The sequence below is a fragment of the Penicillium arizonense genome (assembly GCF_001773325.1).
Source record: "Penicillium arizonense strain CBS 141311 chromosome Unknown PENARI_contig002, whole genome shotgun sequence".
NCBI classification, from domain to species: domain Eukaryota; kingdom Fungi; phylum Ascomycota; class Eurotiomycetes; order Eurotiales; family Aspergillaceae; genus Penicillium; species Penicillium arizonense.
Window position 1 is genome coordinate 1,967,271 of NW_019173279.1, and position 14,187 is coordinate 1,981,457.

The 14,187-nt window shown below is 50.4% G+C and overlaps 4 protein-coding genes across 4 annotated transcripts; 3 read left to right on the top strand and 1 right to left on the bottom strand.

Moving 5' to 3' along the window:
• Positions 1–203: 203 nt before the first annotated feature.
• On the top strand, positions 204–4,763 carry PENARI_c002G03590 (putative MFS transporter; the record flags this gene model as incomplete). The annotated part of the gene is made up of 9 exons (XM_022627378.1): positions 204–762; positions 837–1,301; positions 2,950–3,112; positions 3,183–3,343; positions 3,403–3,525; positions 3,579–3,935; positions 3,990–4,043; positions 4,104–4,151; positions 4,204–4,763. The coding sequence occupies 9 exons, from the start codon at positions 204–206 to the stop codon at positions 4,761–4,763; spliced, it is 2,490 nt and encodes an 829-aa protein (XP_022492982.1).
• Positions 4,764–6,203: 1,440 nt separating this feature from the next.
• Positions 6,204–7,823, top strand: PENARI_c002G10548 (DNA-directed RNA polymerase I subunit RPA49; the record flags this gene model as incomplete). Its single annotated transcript, XM_022627856.1, has 3 exons — positions 6,204–6,342; positions 6,403–6,728; positions 6,786–7,823. The coding sequence occupies 3 exons, from the start codon at positions 6,204–6,206 to the stop codon at positions 7,821–7,823; spliced, it is 1,503 nt and encodes a 500-aa protein (XP_022492986.1).
• Positions 7,824–8,707: 884 nt separating this feature from the next.
• hemA (5-aminolevulinic acid synthase HemA) lies at positions 8,708–10,698 on the bottom strand (the record flags this gene model as incomplete). Its single annotated transcript, XM_022627948.1, has 2 exons — positions 8,708–10,302; positions 10,359–10,698. The coding sequence occupies 2 exons, from the start codon at positions 10,696–10,698 to the stop codon at positions 8,708–8,710; spliced, it is 1,935 nt and encodes a 644-aa protein (XP_022492631.1).
• Positions 10,699–12,670: 1,972 nt separating this feature from the next.
• Positions 12,671–13,627, top strand: PENARI_c002G09423 (amidohydrolase family protein; the record flags this gene model as incomplete). The annotated part of the gene is made up of 1 exon (XM_022627791.1): positions 12,671–13,627. The coding sequence occupies one exon, from the start codon at positions 12,671–12,673 to the stop codon at positions 13,625–13,627; it is 957 nt and encodes a 318-aa protein (XP_022492191.1).
• Between the last annotated feature and the right edge of the window lie 560 nt (positions 13,628–14,187).

Below are 14,187 nucleotides of genomic sequence, written 5' to 3' on the forward strand. Positions count from 1 at the left end.
CAGCAAATTGAGGCTATCGAACACCCCTTTGGCTACTGACCAAGTGAAAAACAGATGTTTCTCCACTAAAAGAGTTCTACAGGGGCCGCACAGCGAAGGGTGATGATGGGTGCATGCTAGGCGCCTAATGGGCGTTTGCCTTAAAACCAAACTCAGCCTCCACACCACTTTCTTCCACTCTGCACTAGGCGCTTGATATAGCCATGGGGGGTGGAGATCTTGGAGCTCACTGCTCATTACCTGCTGTCTCTTTTCCATCGCTCCACTCATCGCTCTCGAAATCAGGCCCGAACGGCGAATCCGGGCTAGCGCTTTATAATCTGCCTCCCCTGCAGACGGAGTCCTCTACTTCCTATCTTTTATCATTGCCTGCGGAGATTCTTGAGGTCGTCATCGATGAGGCTTGTGCATCCTCGGCTGACCTCAGCGTTCTTAGCCTCGTGTGCCGTGGTCTCCATTCATTCATCACGCCCAGGCTTTACAAATCTGTCAACTTAGTGGGCTATGAGAGGGCAAAACAGTTCTCTTCGACAATTTCCCAGCGTCCTAAATTGGCACCTCTAGTACGGAAGCTGCAAATTCATTCCCATGGCACGGACGAGGTTGAGGACGAAAATTGTTCAGAGGACTTTGATTCAACAATTACCCAGTTGACCAATTTGGAGTCATTAGCATTGCGAACCGACTTCTTCAACCGCTCGAAAGCTCAAAAGATCGGTATCATTTGTCGACCACATGAAGTTCTCCCCGCACTCCGTTCCAGTAAGCAAAACATCACACCTGAGAAGTGGCACTTAGGCTAGGCTCAGCCGCGTGAGGGGTGCTGACAATCACAGTCAATCTTGGCTTCGACTACTACCGCGATTATGAATGGTCTCTGACTCCATACGAGGCGCTCTTCTACCACTCCGGTCTTACGACGATCAGTATCACAGGTGCCGCAGTGTCAGCAAAATGGGATTATCAAGATATACATCCCCCAGCACTCCGGTCAACGAACCTAGAAGAACTAGAGCTGCTGAATTGCAATATCTCAAGCCAAGAGCTAGAACTGATGCTGCGGTATCCGCGTGCATTAAAAAGCTTTACCCTCAAAGGAGAACCTGCGGAGTCGAAATATGGGTTCACTTGTGGGAGTGACCGAGGTGAATATGTTGACGTTCTCAAGGCCCACTCCACTTCCCTTCAAGTCCTAGATCTGGATCTATACTATGACTGGAGCGAAGAAATCGATCTTAGTCCTTTTACGGCTCTTGAGAGTCTCACTATTACACCGAGGATGCTGGTCGGAGATAGAGGTGGTGAATGCAAACCCGCAAATGAGATTGACTTGTCGCACTGGGGGGAATTGCTTCCACCAAGTCTAGAACGTCTTACATTTCGCTGTGATGGGCTATTCTTTCCTCTGGATGGGATTTATGAGGCTGTCTCCACGGGAAAGCTCCCGATATTGAGGTGGTTCGCTTGCGAAATGCGATATCATGCTGAAAGTATGGAATATTTCCGCGAACCTGAAGAGGTCTTGGCAGACAAGTGTACATGTACAGAAGGCTTGTCTTTTTCTCAGGCTTTCGAAGCGCTGGGTGTCAATATTTCAGTTGTTGCATTGGGTGATAAACGATGCCTCCCCCGGAGGATGACCTCTGACTGTAGATGCTGGAGCTATGAGCATCGTCGTATACGGTGTTTCTGGTAGAGAAATATTGCATAATTTCACGACTTGGCCTCATTCAACCATATCCATTTAGACACCCTCTCGGTTTTTTCCACTTCTCTAATAGTAGAAAATGATGCTGTCTACAGTGGGATTAGCGCGCCGGGCAACTGCCGATATACTGTACAGTAGAGCTACCGTAAAAAGTCTCAAAATACGGAGGATCCACCGAGATAGTCTCCACATGCTCGATCGAACACGATCAATTAGGAACTGAACATTCAGTGGCCAATCATACACACGAGGAGCTTCCATGTACGTAGCGTATAGAATTTTCGCAATCTCGATCGAATAGTTGCGCGAACATGGATCCATCACTGGGCAAAAGATCTTACATTTGCTCGCACGGTGGACCGGGTGGACTTTTGATCTGCAGATTTTACGATCCTTGCAGGTTCTACGCCTGCAATAGCTTGTCATTGATTGCCACGTTGAAAATAGGAGCATAATGTATCACATTGAAGAGGCTTGCAAAGAAATGTAACACCCCGCGCAAGCCAAGGCTTACGGATGGCTATTTAGTCATTGGCCGAACCGGAGCCGCCTTTGTTAGGCCTTTTTGCGGGGAACCGAGGGTTCGCGCGACACCCTTAAATTGTCGCGATGGAGTAAATTACGCCAATTCAGGAACCAAAAAGATAGGACGCTGCAGTAAGAACATCAATTCTAGACGGATCATTCAGCTGCCTGCAGGTCAATACAAAAAACTAGCGGAGGCATTGGAAATGCAGCTGAACGCATAAAAATCATAGTCGCACTATAGGCCGAGATCGGGCCTTCGGTGGATCTACGTAGAGCTTTGCGACTTAGGGTGACTCAATCCCTTTTTCTTACATATCTGACGTTCTGTTTCTTTTTCTGTTTCTTGTTCTTCATTCCTGCGCCCGTCTTGCAATTGCTCCAGATCTGCAGCCCGACTCTGCGTTGCATTGGCCCAAATAGCCTCGGGTAATTCCATCCCTGCGTCGGTGATCTGCATTTTGGACCCCGGCACACAACTTCTTCTTCTTCTTTTCTTTCTCTCTGTAATTGCTTCGCTTTCAACCCTGCCGATCGATTTGAAACCAGTGCGCTCTATATAGGCGTGATCGTCATAATGGGTGACCCAGGTATGTTCCATACGTGATGCGCCAAGTACCCCGGATTTCGTCTTTTCTGCCCCTTCGGGCCTTTTCCGCGACGGCGCGTTCCCGCTCAGAAGTCGTGCTGACGACTTGGTGTTTCTTCTTTTACAGATTTCAAAGAGCCTATCGACAATGGCGAGAGCCAGTCTAGCTCCCAGCTTGACAACGAACTTCCCCCTCTCACATCGACGACCGAGCGCAGACTGATGGCCAAGGTCGATTGGCACATTCTGCCTTGCCTGTGTATTCTATACCTTCTCGCGTTCTTAGATCGGTATGTTACTGCTTCACGCAAGTTCATTGTATATCGCGCCCTTCGATTCTGACATGATTTTGTTGCGCAGAGTCAATATCAGTAATGCCGCTATTCTCGGTCTCAAGGAGGATTTGAATATCACCGAGGGAACGAAATATAACAGCGCGCTCACGATCTTTTTCGTCCCATACATCCTTTTCGAGGTTCCGTCAAATATGCTGCTCAAGAAGCTCAAGCCTCACGTCTGGTGTAAGTGCTGGGATGCTGATTCTATGTTGGAGAGCTCAGCTCATTGACAATTCACCTAGTACCGGCTTGCATGTTCATGTTCGGACTGGTTTTGGTCTTCCAGGGTTTGGTTAACAACTGGGGTGGACTGATGGCCACCAGGTTCTTTTTGGGAGTCTTCGAGACGGGCATGTTCCCTGGATGTAAGTGTAACACCAGAACAATCTGTCGGCCACGTCTTAACGGTCTTGGGTAGGCTTCTATCTGATGGGCATGTGGTACAAGCGCTCAGAAGCTCAGAAGCGTTTCAGTTTCTTTTTCAGCTCCACCAGTCTGGCTGGTGCTTTCGGTGGCCTGCTTGCCAGTGGAATCGGAAAGATGGATGGTCTGCGTGGCTACAGTGGCTGGCGATGGGTCTTCATCATTGAGGGCGTGTTGACCAGTGTTGTTGCCCTGATCTTGTTCTTCTTTATCGCTGATTTCCCCGAGGATGTAAAATGGCTGAACGAGGAAGAGCGCACCTACATGCGCGCCAAGTTGGCCAAGGATGTAGGCAAGGCTGCTCACCATGTTCGTATGGGCAAGAAAGAGGTGTTAGGTGTTTTCAAGGACTGTAAGTCAAGCACCAACTCTCTTATTTGGTGGCAGTGAGCTAACTGTGGCAAAGACAAGGTCTTCATTGGAGGCTTCATGTACTTCGGTTTGATTGTCCCCGCCTATAGTAAGTCCAAAGCAGCCATGACTTCCTCTACTGCGAACAACCACTTACGCATTGTCACAGGTTACGCCTACTTCGCTCCTACAATCATCAAGTCCTATGGCTACGATTGTATGATCCCTCACCTAAGCAAAACATACTTCCGCTAACCTGATCCTCGCAGCTATCAAAACTCAGCTGTATTCCATCCCTCCCTGGGCTGCATCCTTCGGAGTCTCAATGATCATCGCATTCTTCTCCGATAGAATGCGTCAACGATTCGCATTCACCATGATTCCAATGGCCATCGCTATTGCTGGATTTGCAATGCTGCTTACGATTACTAGCAAGGCTCAAACAGATGCCCAGTATGGTGCTCTGTTCCTTGTCACTAGCGGCTGCTACAGCGCCATGCCTGTCATTGTATGTTGGTTCGCCATGAATTTGGGTGGCCATCACAGACGCAGTGTGGGAACTGCTTGGCAGGTAGGCTTCGGTAACATCGGTGGGATCATCGCGACTTGGTCGTTCGTGGAGAAGAATGGTAAAATCGACTATCGAACCGGTTACATCATCTCTCTCTCGTTCGTTTGCTTCTCTATCGCGGCCTGTGTTGCCTATCTCATTGCCATTGTGTACGAGAACAGGAAGCGTGATCGTGCTGCAGTTGATCCTGCTTCGATTGACGAGGAAGAGGAGGAATACCTCGGCGACTTGGCGCCCACCTACCGCTACGCATACTAAGCGGTAGTCGCTAGATGTTTGTTTTGGTACTTCTTGGATATCCCACTTCGGCGGATTCCTGGATCTTTTGGGAGTTGCATCATGAGTGATGAAACATTTGCTAGATTGATATTATGAAAATGCGATCCGCTATACCCAAGCTATAGGATTGCTATGATTCGCTGGGAGGAACATAATACGTGATATACATAATGATAACGCCCTCGAGGCTACCTCTCCAACGTCATTACCCTACGGCAGCACAAGTCAATATTTCACATGTATCGCTTTGCGAATAATTTGTCGTCAATGAAATAATAACTGGAGTAATATATGGAGCTAAACCCTACCGAATTGCCTAATTGGGCATGGTCCAGTGTCGTCGCTGATGGAAGCTTGGGGTCACGTGTGGGGTCTAAGCGAGAGCAGCTGAGTCAGCCGCACCATACGTAAATGCGTCTCGGGCCGCCAATCTTCATCTTTCTTTCTACTATCCCCATTTCATCCTCGCAAATCGTGGGTTACCCCTCCAAAGCTCATGCTATCGAAACTTACTAACCAGCCAGCAGAACGAAGATGAGAGATAAGTGGAGAAAGAAGCGCGTTCGTCGTCTCAAGCGCAAGAGAAGAAAGATGCGCGCCAGATCGTGAGTCGCCACCCCCTCTGCGATAGTTTCGCGCAAGTACCGAATACCAATGCTAACCGATCCATCAGCAAATAAACTACTCGCCCCCTCCATCTCAGCTCTCCATGCCGGATCTCATGTTTGAACGCTGAACACGACCATTGACGACACGATGTGACGACTTTCGTTTCTCGTGACACGCCTTTCGCTTATCGAGTGTCATGCCCGGACAAGATTTCCGACCCATCATTTCAGAAGAAATCGCAAGTCATCGACGGAATCCGCTGTTTTCTCAACAGTTTCTACCCACTTTCCAACACCTCGGATTTATTCAACGTCGGTATTTGATGTCAGGCATGATTATCACTCGGAGAGGCTCCTGTGTTCAGGTGGATGTTGGAGGATCGGTGCAACACATCGATCCTTGAGCACGGCACTGGGGAGACTGGTCAATTTCTACATGCTACGGCTATCCTTACCAGGTGGTCGGAGTTATGGAGAGGTTTCTTCCGGGAGTTTATCAAAAGAAAATAACTGGAATAGCTCGGAGGTCTAGGTTTAGCTACTGCAGATGAATCGATGACTTCATGAGTACTGCACTTCAATTGTAAATGTAAACAGCTATTTGTATGCGCTGCATGTCCGTATGGACGAGAGCTGCCAAGTACGTCAATATTCGTTTGTGCGCGGAGTCTCTCACCGCCGAGCGGGTCTCCGACTATAATTTTTTTCTGCCAGACAAGTTTAGGACATTTTATTTCACCGCGCTAGAGCCGATTCTCGAACTTCAAAGAGCTAAGATCTTGTCGGCTCTCCCTCCAAACTTCACACCATAATGCCGTCAAATAAGACAGATACCAAGCGCAAGCGCTCCTCTGAAAATGAGCGCCCAAACAAGAAGTCAAGTCTTCAAATGCTTCCCCCGCTGGCAGCCAGCGTTGTTGAAGATAAGAGCGAGCTGGCGCCGATAATTGGTGAGTGCAAAAAGATTTTACACGATTCAGGTCCATTCTGACAACTCTTATGTATTACAGCCGATACTCCTGGTCTTCAGAGTGCCCAATCCCTCCGCTGGAACCCATATATCAAGAACCGCTCCACTGCCTCCAAATCTGCGGCGGTATCCCGGAACCCGGGCATTGTCTCCTCGGAGATGCTCCTGCAGTCCTCAGACCACGCCAAGCTGGACTTTGTCGGCCGTGAAGGCACAGGAGATGACACAGACTCCCAGGTGAAGCACTACGTCGCAGTCGTTGACCCGGAGAGCAAGACATGGAAGGTTGTCGAGGTGCGCCGGGCAACTCTCCGCGGTGCAGTCCGAAGCAGAAAGGCCGCGGAGGAAGACTCAGATGAAGAGATGGTACAACTCCTCCTACTCCCCACCGTCACAGACAGAGCAAAACTAACTACCCACCAGAACACCATGCGCGCCCAACGTACAGCCCTGACCAACACCTTCGGAACAAAGCAATCCCGCAAGGCCGTGCAATCCATGGCCGAGAACGCCCAGCTCTCCAACGCCCCAGCAGGTTCAGTCCCCGAATCCGGTGCAGCACTCATCTCCACCCTGCCAGCAGACACCGCCTCTGGCCTGGCAAAGGCCCACGCCGTGCAAGCCGAAGTGCAAGCAGCCAAGCCCCTCCCAACCCCCAACCTGAACGTCTCGCACCCATCAGACGTCTACACAATCGACACCCTAGTGCCCGGCGGCCCCTCTACCCTCCGCGCACTGAACGGCGTCGACGAATGGAAATCCCAAGTCGAAGCCGGCCTGGGCGTGACAACAGTCTCGCGCTTCGTCTCAAACCGCGTCGGCCCAGTCGTCAATTCAGACAACACAACACACCTCCAAGTCCTACGCTTCATCCAGCTCCTCATCGAATTCGGCCGTTCCCTCAAGGGCATGGGCGCAAATGCCAAGGGCGGCGGCCCGGGCAGCAAGCGCCTCCCTCCCCGCGAGGATCTCCGCCGCCTCCTCTCCAGCACAACCGGCTCAGCCGGGAAGCCTGGTGCTGCCGCTACTGCTGCTGCAACCGACTCCGCCTCTACAGATCTCCTGCCGGAGTCAGTCATCGACGCCGTGCGCCGCCGTTTCGCGCCGAGCGGTGGCTTCGTCTCGAAGAACGATCTTACCCTCCTCCACACGACTATCTGTGCTTTGTCGTTGCATATTCCGCCCCAGCCTGCGCGTGATGGTGGATCTAGCTCGTTGGGTGGGAATGCGCCTAACGAGCTTGCTACCGATCCCTCTGATCTGCGTGATGATCTGCGTTTGGATTCGAATACTATTCAGCAGTATTTCCGTGAATTGGGTTGTCGGATTGATAAGCCCCGTGAGACGGAGTTCGCTAAGTGGAATATTAAGGGTGGAAAGGCTGAGGCGCATGCTCGTCGTGTTGCGAGGTTGCGTGTTCCTGTTGAGTTCCCTAAGGTCAGCCGTGGTGGTCGGAAGTAGAGGGAGGGAGGATTGTTGTCGTTTGATTACAGTCTGGGACTGGCTTTGGGGTATGTATGGATGTACTCTTTTGCTGTCTGGGCTTTCATTTCCTTTCATGGAATATTGGCGCATACGTGTGTTTCAAAATTTTGTTATTTTGTTATCTGTTTCTATATCAATGAGACAATGTTACATAGCCAAAAGAATTGACTGGGTCATTCCTCTTCTTATTTCGTCTTTTGCCAACATCGAGTCTACGTATTGGTACTTGGCATCATGACGCGCTAGTATAGCGATACTAGGTAGAGAATCAGGTATAAACGAGCCTGAAAACATAGTATTGTTGCGATTGTTTGTTCTATCCTTGGCTAGATTTTGGAAGATTTGTAGTGTACCGGTTGAGTGGATATATATGTTGAGCTCTTCGGGGCGGCCCTAACTTTGGCGCGCAAAGTCGCATCCGTTTGAAATGGAACCAAATAAATAAGCATCTAGATGGTCCAATCAAGGAAAAATATACCTCGATAGAGTCGTACAAGCTACAGGGATCTAAGAGGGTTACGGTAGACGAAAGTATGTCCCACTTCAACCTTGTTCATTCGAGCTTGGTCCACCTCTCAACCTGTCACTCAACAGTGTACATGTAGATACTACACTAGATCCAGTATGTGCTTGGTGAAATCAAATGACAGCACACATCTATACAAGCCCAAGTTTAGGACAAGACACAAGTACATCTCATGGGAAAAAGCAGACACAAAACATGAATGAATCCGACAGGTTTGGGATATTTGCAAGGCGAACGTATATGCCCGCTTGCCAGCATATTATAGTAAATGAATGGACGGGGACAATGAAGACGTTGTTACCCCAAAAACCGAAAATATTCGAAAGCCGACTCTTTAGGCGACCACACCAACAGGGGTGGAGGACATCGCCGAGTGGGCCTTCTCGGTCAGAGGGGTAGCGGTCTTCAAAGGCGGCAAAGTAGTCTGAGAAACTGCATCGTTGAACTCACGAGCAACAGCAGCCTCGACAGTCTCACCAGCCTGCAGACCTAGCTGGGCGTCCTTCCAGATGGGCTGGTTGGCTTCCTCAGCGCCTTCAACGCCGACGCCAACGAAACCACCCTGGCTCTTCCAGTCGCTGGCACGCTTGAGACCAAGGTCATTCCAAACGGCCTGAACAGCCTGGACCAGGTGTTCGCGCAGTGGCTTGACGTGACCCGGAGTCGGGGTGATGCGCAGACGCTCCTCACCGCGCGGGACGGTAGGGTAATTGATTGCCTGCACGTAGATGCCGTGCTCCTCGAGAAGCTTGTCGGAGGCCCGCTTGGCAAGCTCGGCATCACCAACTAGAAGAGGGACAATGTGGGACGGGTTGGGAATAACGGGGATATCCAGATCCTTAAGAGCCGTCTTCACTGCGCGGGTATGCAGTTGCTGCAGGACCCGGTCACGGGGTTGCTGGGACTGGTATTGGATAGCAGTATCGGCACCAGCCATGGTTGCGGGTGGGAGGGAAGTGGTGAAGATGAATCCGGGGGCGAGGGAGCGGATGGTATCAACCATGGCTGCCGAGCCTGCAATATATCCACCAACACAGCCGTAGGCCTTGCCCAAGGTACCAGTGATAATATCAATACGGTCCTGGACGGTGCCCTTGGTGCTTTGAGGGAAAGCGGTATCTTGGGAGGCGTAGGCATCATAATCAAGATGCTCCGCAACTCCAGCTCCGTGAGGACCATACATTCCAACGGCATGGACTTCATCCAAGAAAGTAATGGCACCGTACTTCTCGGCGAGGTCACAGATTTCCTCAATGGGTGCAATTGATCCACACATACTGTAAACGGACTCAAAGGCGATGATCTTGGGGGTGCTAAGTGGCAATGAGGCCAATTTGGCTTCCAGGTCTTCCAAGTCGTTATGCTTGAAGACCATCTTCTTAGCGCCCGAGTGGCGGATACCCTGGATCATGGATGCATGGTTGAGACTGTCCGATAGAATGACACAGTCGGGCATCTTACTGCCCAGAGTGGCCAGGGTTGCATCATTAGCCACAAAGCAAGAGCTAAAGACCAAGGCGGCCTCCTTTCCATGCAACTTGGCGAGCGTGTCCTCCAGTGCGACAGCATGCTGGTTGTGACCCGAGATGTTACGGGTACCACCTGCGCCTGCTCCGTAGGTGTCGAGGGTCTTGTGCATCGAGTTCAAGACCTGGGGGTTGCGGCCCATGCCGAGGTAGTCATTTGAACACCAGACAGTCACACGCTCCTCGGTGGAGGCAGTGTGGGCCCGAGGGAACTCCTGGGCGAGACGGTTGATGTTGTTGAAGTACCGATAGGACTTGTCCTTGTGCTTCTTTTCCAACTCGGTGTTGTAGAAGTCTTCATAGTTGTAACGACCCGTGATGGGTGCCTCGGGGCGGGGGCCGCGGACCGCGGCCTCGGTGGCGGCAGGGGACGAGCGAATCGGGTTGTTCAGACCAGGGCGTCCTGCAGTCAGATTAGAAACTACTCAAAGCATAAGCCTTATAGAAATTAGTGTTTACCTCGCTCGTTCTTCTCATATCCCCCAGAAGCCAGACTGGCGGGGTGACCTCCGGTGGTGTGCAATGCCCGCTTGCCGGTCGGTGCGCGCAGAGGCTGCATGCCGGTAACTCCGGCGGCGCACGAGGTGAAGCGCTTGGTACCGTGAAGGCGGGCACTCTGGACAGCCAGGGCCTTGCTCATGACCGGGCAGCGGCGAGCCAGGACTTGGAGATTGGACATAGTGCCACCTCCAGGGCTGCTGCTGGGACGAGTAGCGGTCGAGAGCGTGCGGAGGGTGGTAGGCGAAGTCCGCTTGAGAAAAGGGCACATGGAACGAGACTGTTGCAAAAGAGCCTCCATTGCGATTGAATTGAAGCAAAATGAAGTGAATGTAGAACCGTAACAAGGGTTCCTGGGGATTTAAAGTGACACAAGATCAAAGCCCGAGAGCCCGGCGGGACCACAGTTAAAGAAGAAAATCGGTCTGGGCGGGGTGGGCTGAGTAATTCGGCAATCGGCTTATAAATGGTTGCCTGTGATTGGTTAAATTCCATAGACACGATGTGTCCCTTCCCGACTTGGTAAGTTGGCAGCGCACGTGACATTCACGTGACACCATAAATTTCTGCCTGGCAAACTAGGCGCCGAGATTATTCAAACAGAAACCCACGCAGATCTCCCGAGTGGATCCAACCCACTGATCAACACTTCGTCTGGGGTATATATACGCAAAGTGCATCTAATGTTCTACTACTCGTTTACATGCCATCTCTGTTGGAACATGGATCTCCTTGAGGACAGCTGGATTATAGTTGAAGGTCTGATCTAGTCTACCTGGAAGACTTTGCCTGCGAATGCCTTCGAAACAAACAGGACTTGGAGCTTGGACGTGGATAGCCTCAAGAAAAAGGACATATAAAAAATTGGGTCCTAGCCCTCTTTGTGTCATTGGTGGACGAACCATACCAATTACCTGCTGAAATGCTATGCCTACCACATCTGGAAGAATGCTTTCACACGGGACTAACGTGCTATACATCGATCGCTACAATATGAATAAAGTATTGATCACCTTCCACGGCTCGAACGACGGTAGGTACTCATTTCAGCCGCATGATGCATACCCTTCATGAGACGTCTCCTCGGGTGCATCACGACTTATACCGCTGGGCCAAACGGGGCGAGAGTTATTACTCTATTCGTTAACTTTGATGATATGAGCAGTTTTCTTGCTTTTCATTCCCCTCACTTAGTCTCAGCAAGATTCCTGATGCTCAATATCATTCACACCCCCATCTGGAAGCTAAATGCCTGCTTGGTGAGGGCATTTTCCTACCATGGTGTTTGGCCATGCCGTCTGCGAGGCTCTTCCAGTCTAATTGTCTTCGGTCTCTTGGATTGACTCCGCATTCTTGCACGCACTTCTGACTTCCTACGTACCTTTTGAAATTCTTGGATGACTCCGTGCTTTTGACCCATTACCACGTCCATCCTCCGTAGGCTTTTGTCTTTTATTAACCAGTATCAAGTCCACGCTGTACCATGCCCTGATCATCCTGACTGGCCTTGATTCTATTCACATCCACCTTTAACCTTATGCCCCACGTTCCCGAGTGGCATTTGTAGTCGGCCACAGCCACGCTTATACGCCCACCCTCCCCCTGGTCCCGCGTGGAAACCCAGACAACCAATAGGCCATCACCTGGTTGAATCTCCAGGCAGTACAAGAGACAGCACCTTTTTGGAAGACTTTTGCCATCTCAACCATTCAGTCAATTAGAGAGCAAAAGGTAGCGGTAACCCATGATTGCCTCGATGAGGGATCCTAATCAGCTGTGTCATTTTTGTCATTCCGGACCAGACATCACACGATAGTTAACCTCACTTCTCAGCCTGACTATACTAAGTCAGCCCGAACTTCTAAAGACTGAAGCGGGAAAAAACATCAATATACAGCAACCCGTGCACAGGAATTTCTTTCAACATACCCAGGCTCCTACTTAGACTTCAATCGGGGTGGTCATGATAAAATCATCCCTGACGTAGCGAAAGAGTAATTTTATTTGACTAATAAAATCTGATAAGCCTACCGTCTGACGTGAGATGATCTGAGTCGCAACGACCAACTCGATAGTTTATAGTCTCGGATTTAGGGCTCGGAGCTCGGACGGGCAACCCTAAAGACCGACCTCACCGACATGATATCCAACATATTTAAGAGCACCCGACCTCAATTCAATGTTGAACGGTCTCAATCCCTTTTTTGGTATACTTCAAACTATAACGAACTTCTTCATTCATTGCCATTCCCAACAATCACCGACAAACCACCATGCCGCCCTTCATCACCCTCGAAGAACACTACCTCTCCCCCAAAGTCCGCGCAGCAAGCACACGCGACGAATTCGCCCAGTTCCCACCTCACATAACCCGTAAACTAGATAGCATCAGCTCAGAAAGAATTCAAGACCTAGACAACGGCCAAATCGCCCTCCAAGTCCTCTCCCACGCCCCAGGAACCCACTCAGCACCCCTCTGCAAAGAGGTAAACAACGACCTCGCCGCCTCAATCTCCAAGAACCCAACCCGCCTCGCAGGCTTCGCCCTCTTACCCATGAGCGATGCCCCCGCGGCAGCGGCCGAACTGGAGCGATGCACGCGCGAACTCGGGTTCGTGGGCGCCTTAGTAGACAACCATATCAACGGAACATTCTACGACGACGAGAGATTCTGGGTGATATTCGAGAAAGCGCAGGAACTTGACGTGCCCATCTACATCCATCCGTCGTGGGCGACTGAGGAGACGGTGGAGTACTACAAGGGCAATTACGATGACTCTGTTGCTGTGGCGTTGAGTGCTTTTGGGTGGGGGTGGCATTCTGAGACGGCGGGGCATATTTTGCGGCTTTATGCTAGTGGATTGTTTGATCGGTTTCCGCGGTTGAAGATTGTTATTGGGCATATGGGTGAGATGTTGCCGTTTCAGTTGGAGAGGGTTATGCTTGTTTCTGCGCGGTGGGGGAGGGAGAGGTCTTTTAAGGAGGTTTGGGATGCGAATATTTGGATTACTACCAGTGGGATGTTTGCGCTGCCGCCTTACGCTTGTCTTTTGCAGACTACTAGTATTGACAAGGTTTTGTATAGTGTTGATTATCCTTTCTCGATGAATGAGAAGGGGTTGGAGTTTTTCGAGAGGGTTAAGAAGAGTGGGTTGATTGCTGGGGAGGATTTGGAGAAGTTTGCTTTTAAGAATGCTGAGGCATTGCTGGGTGTTAAAGCTCAGATGTGAATGTATGAGTCTATACATTGCAATAGCAATCACTTTTCGCCGAATATTCCTGCCCGAGCTATGGATACAGAGGCCAAAGAGAGTGTGTCCTGGGCAAGTGTTTGTCCAAGGAAGGCCGGCCATGTCCTGACAATAAGGATGAGTTCTGTCAATCTTCTCTGTTCTGCAGCTCGCAGAAGTGCGTAACTGCCAAAGGAAAGGACAAAGATACCGCCAAGGAATATCCGAAACTGTGGCATAGTTTCCTAGGATACACTGCGACTGTGATTCGAAACCCGGATAAACTGAGAAGCCCTAGCAGATCTCTGTCGAACGTATTACCAGCCTACCGGCGATGATTGTCCAAGGTTGCGGGAGAACAAGGCGATAATTCCTAAGCACAAGTAAAGATAAATTCGTTTCAAGCTATGTAGCTAGCTGAGTATATAGAGATGTGCCGCAACGAAGGTTACAAATGTGTATACGGTCCCACTCATGAAGTATGTAGCCAGTCTCTACATACGATCTACTCTTTCAAAGCGCGTATATCTTTAATTGTATTGTTGTCACTGGCAGTACTT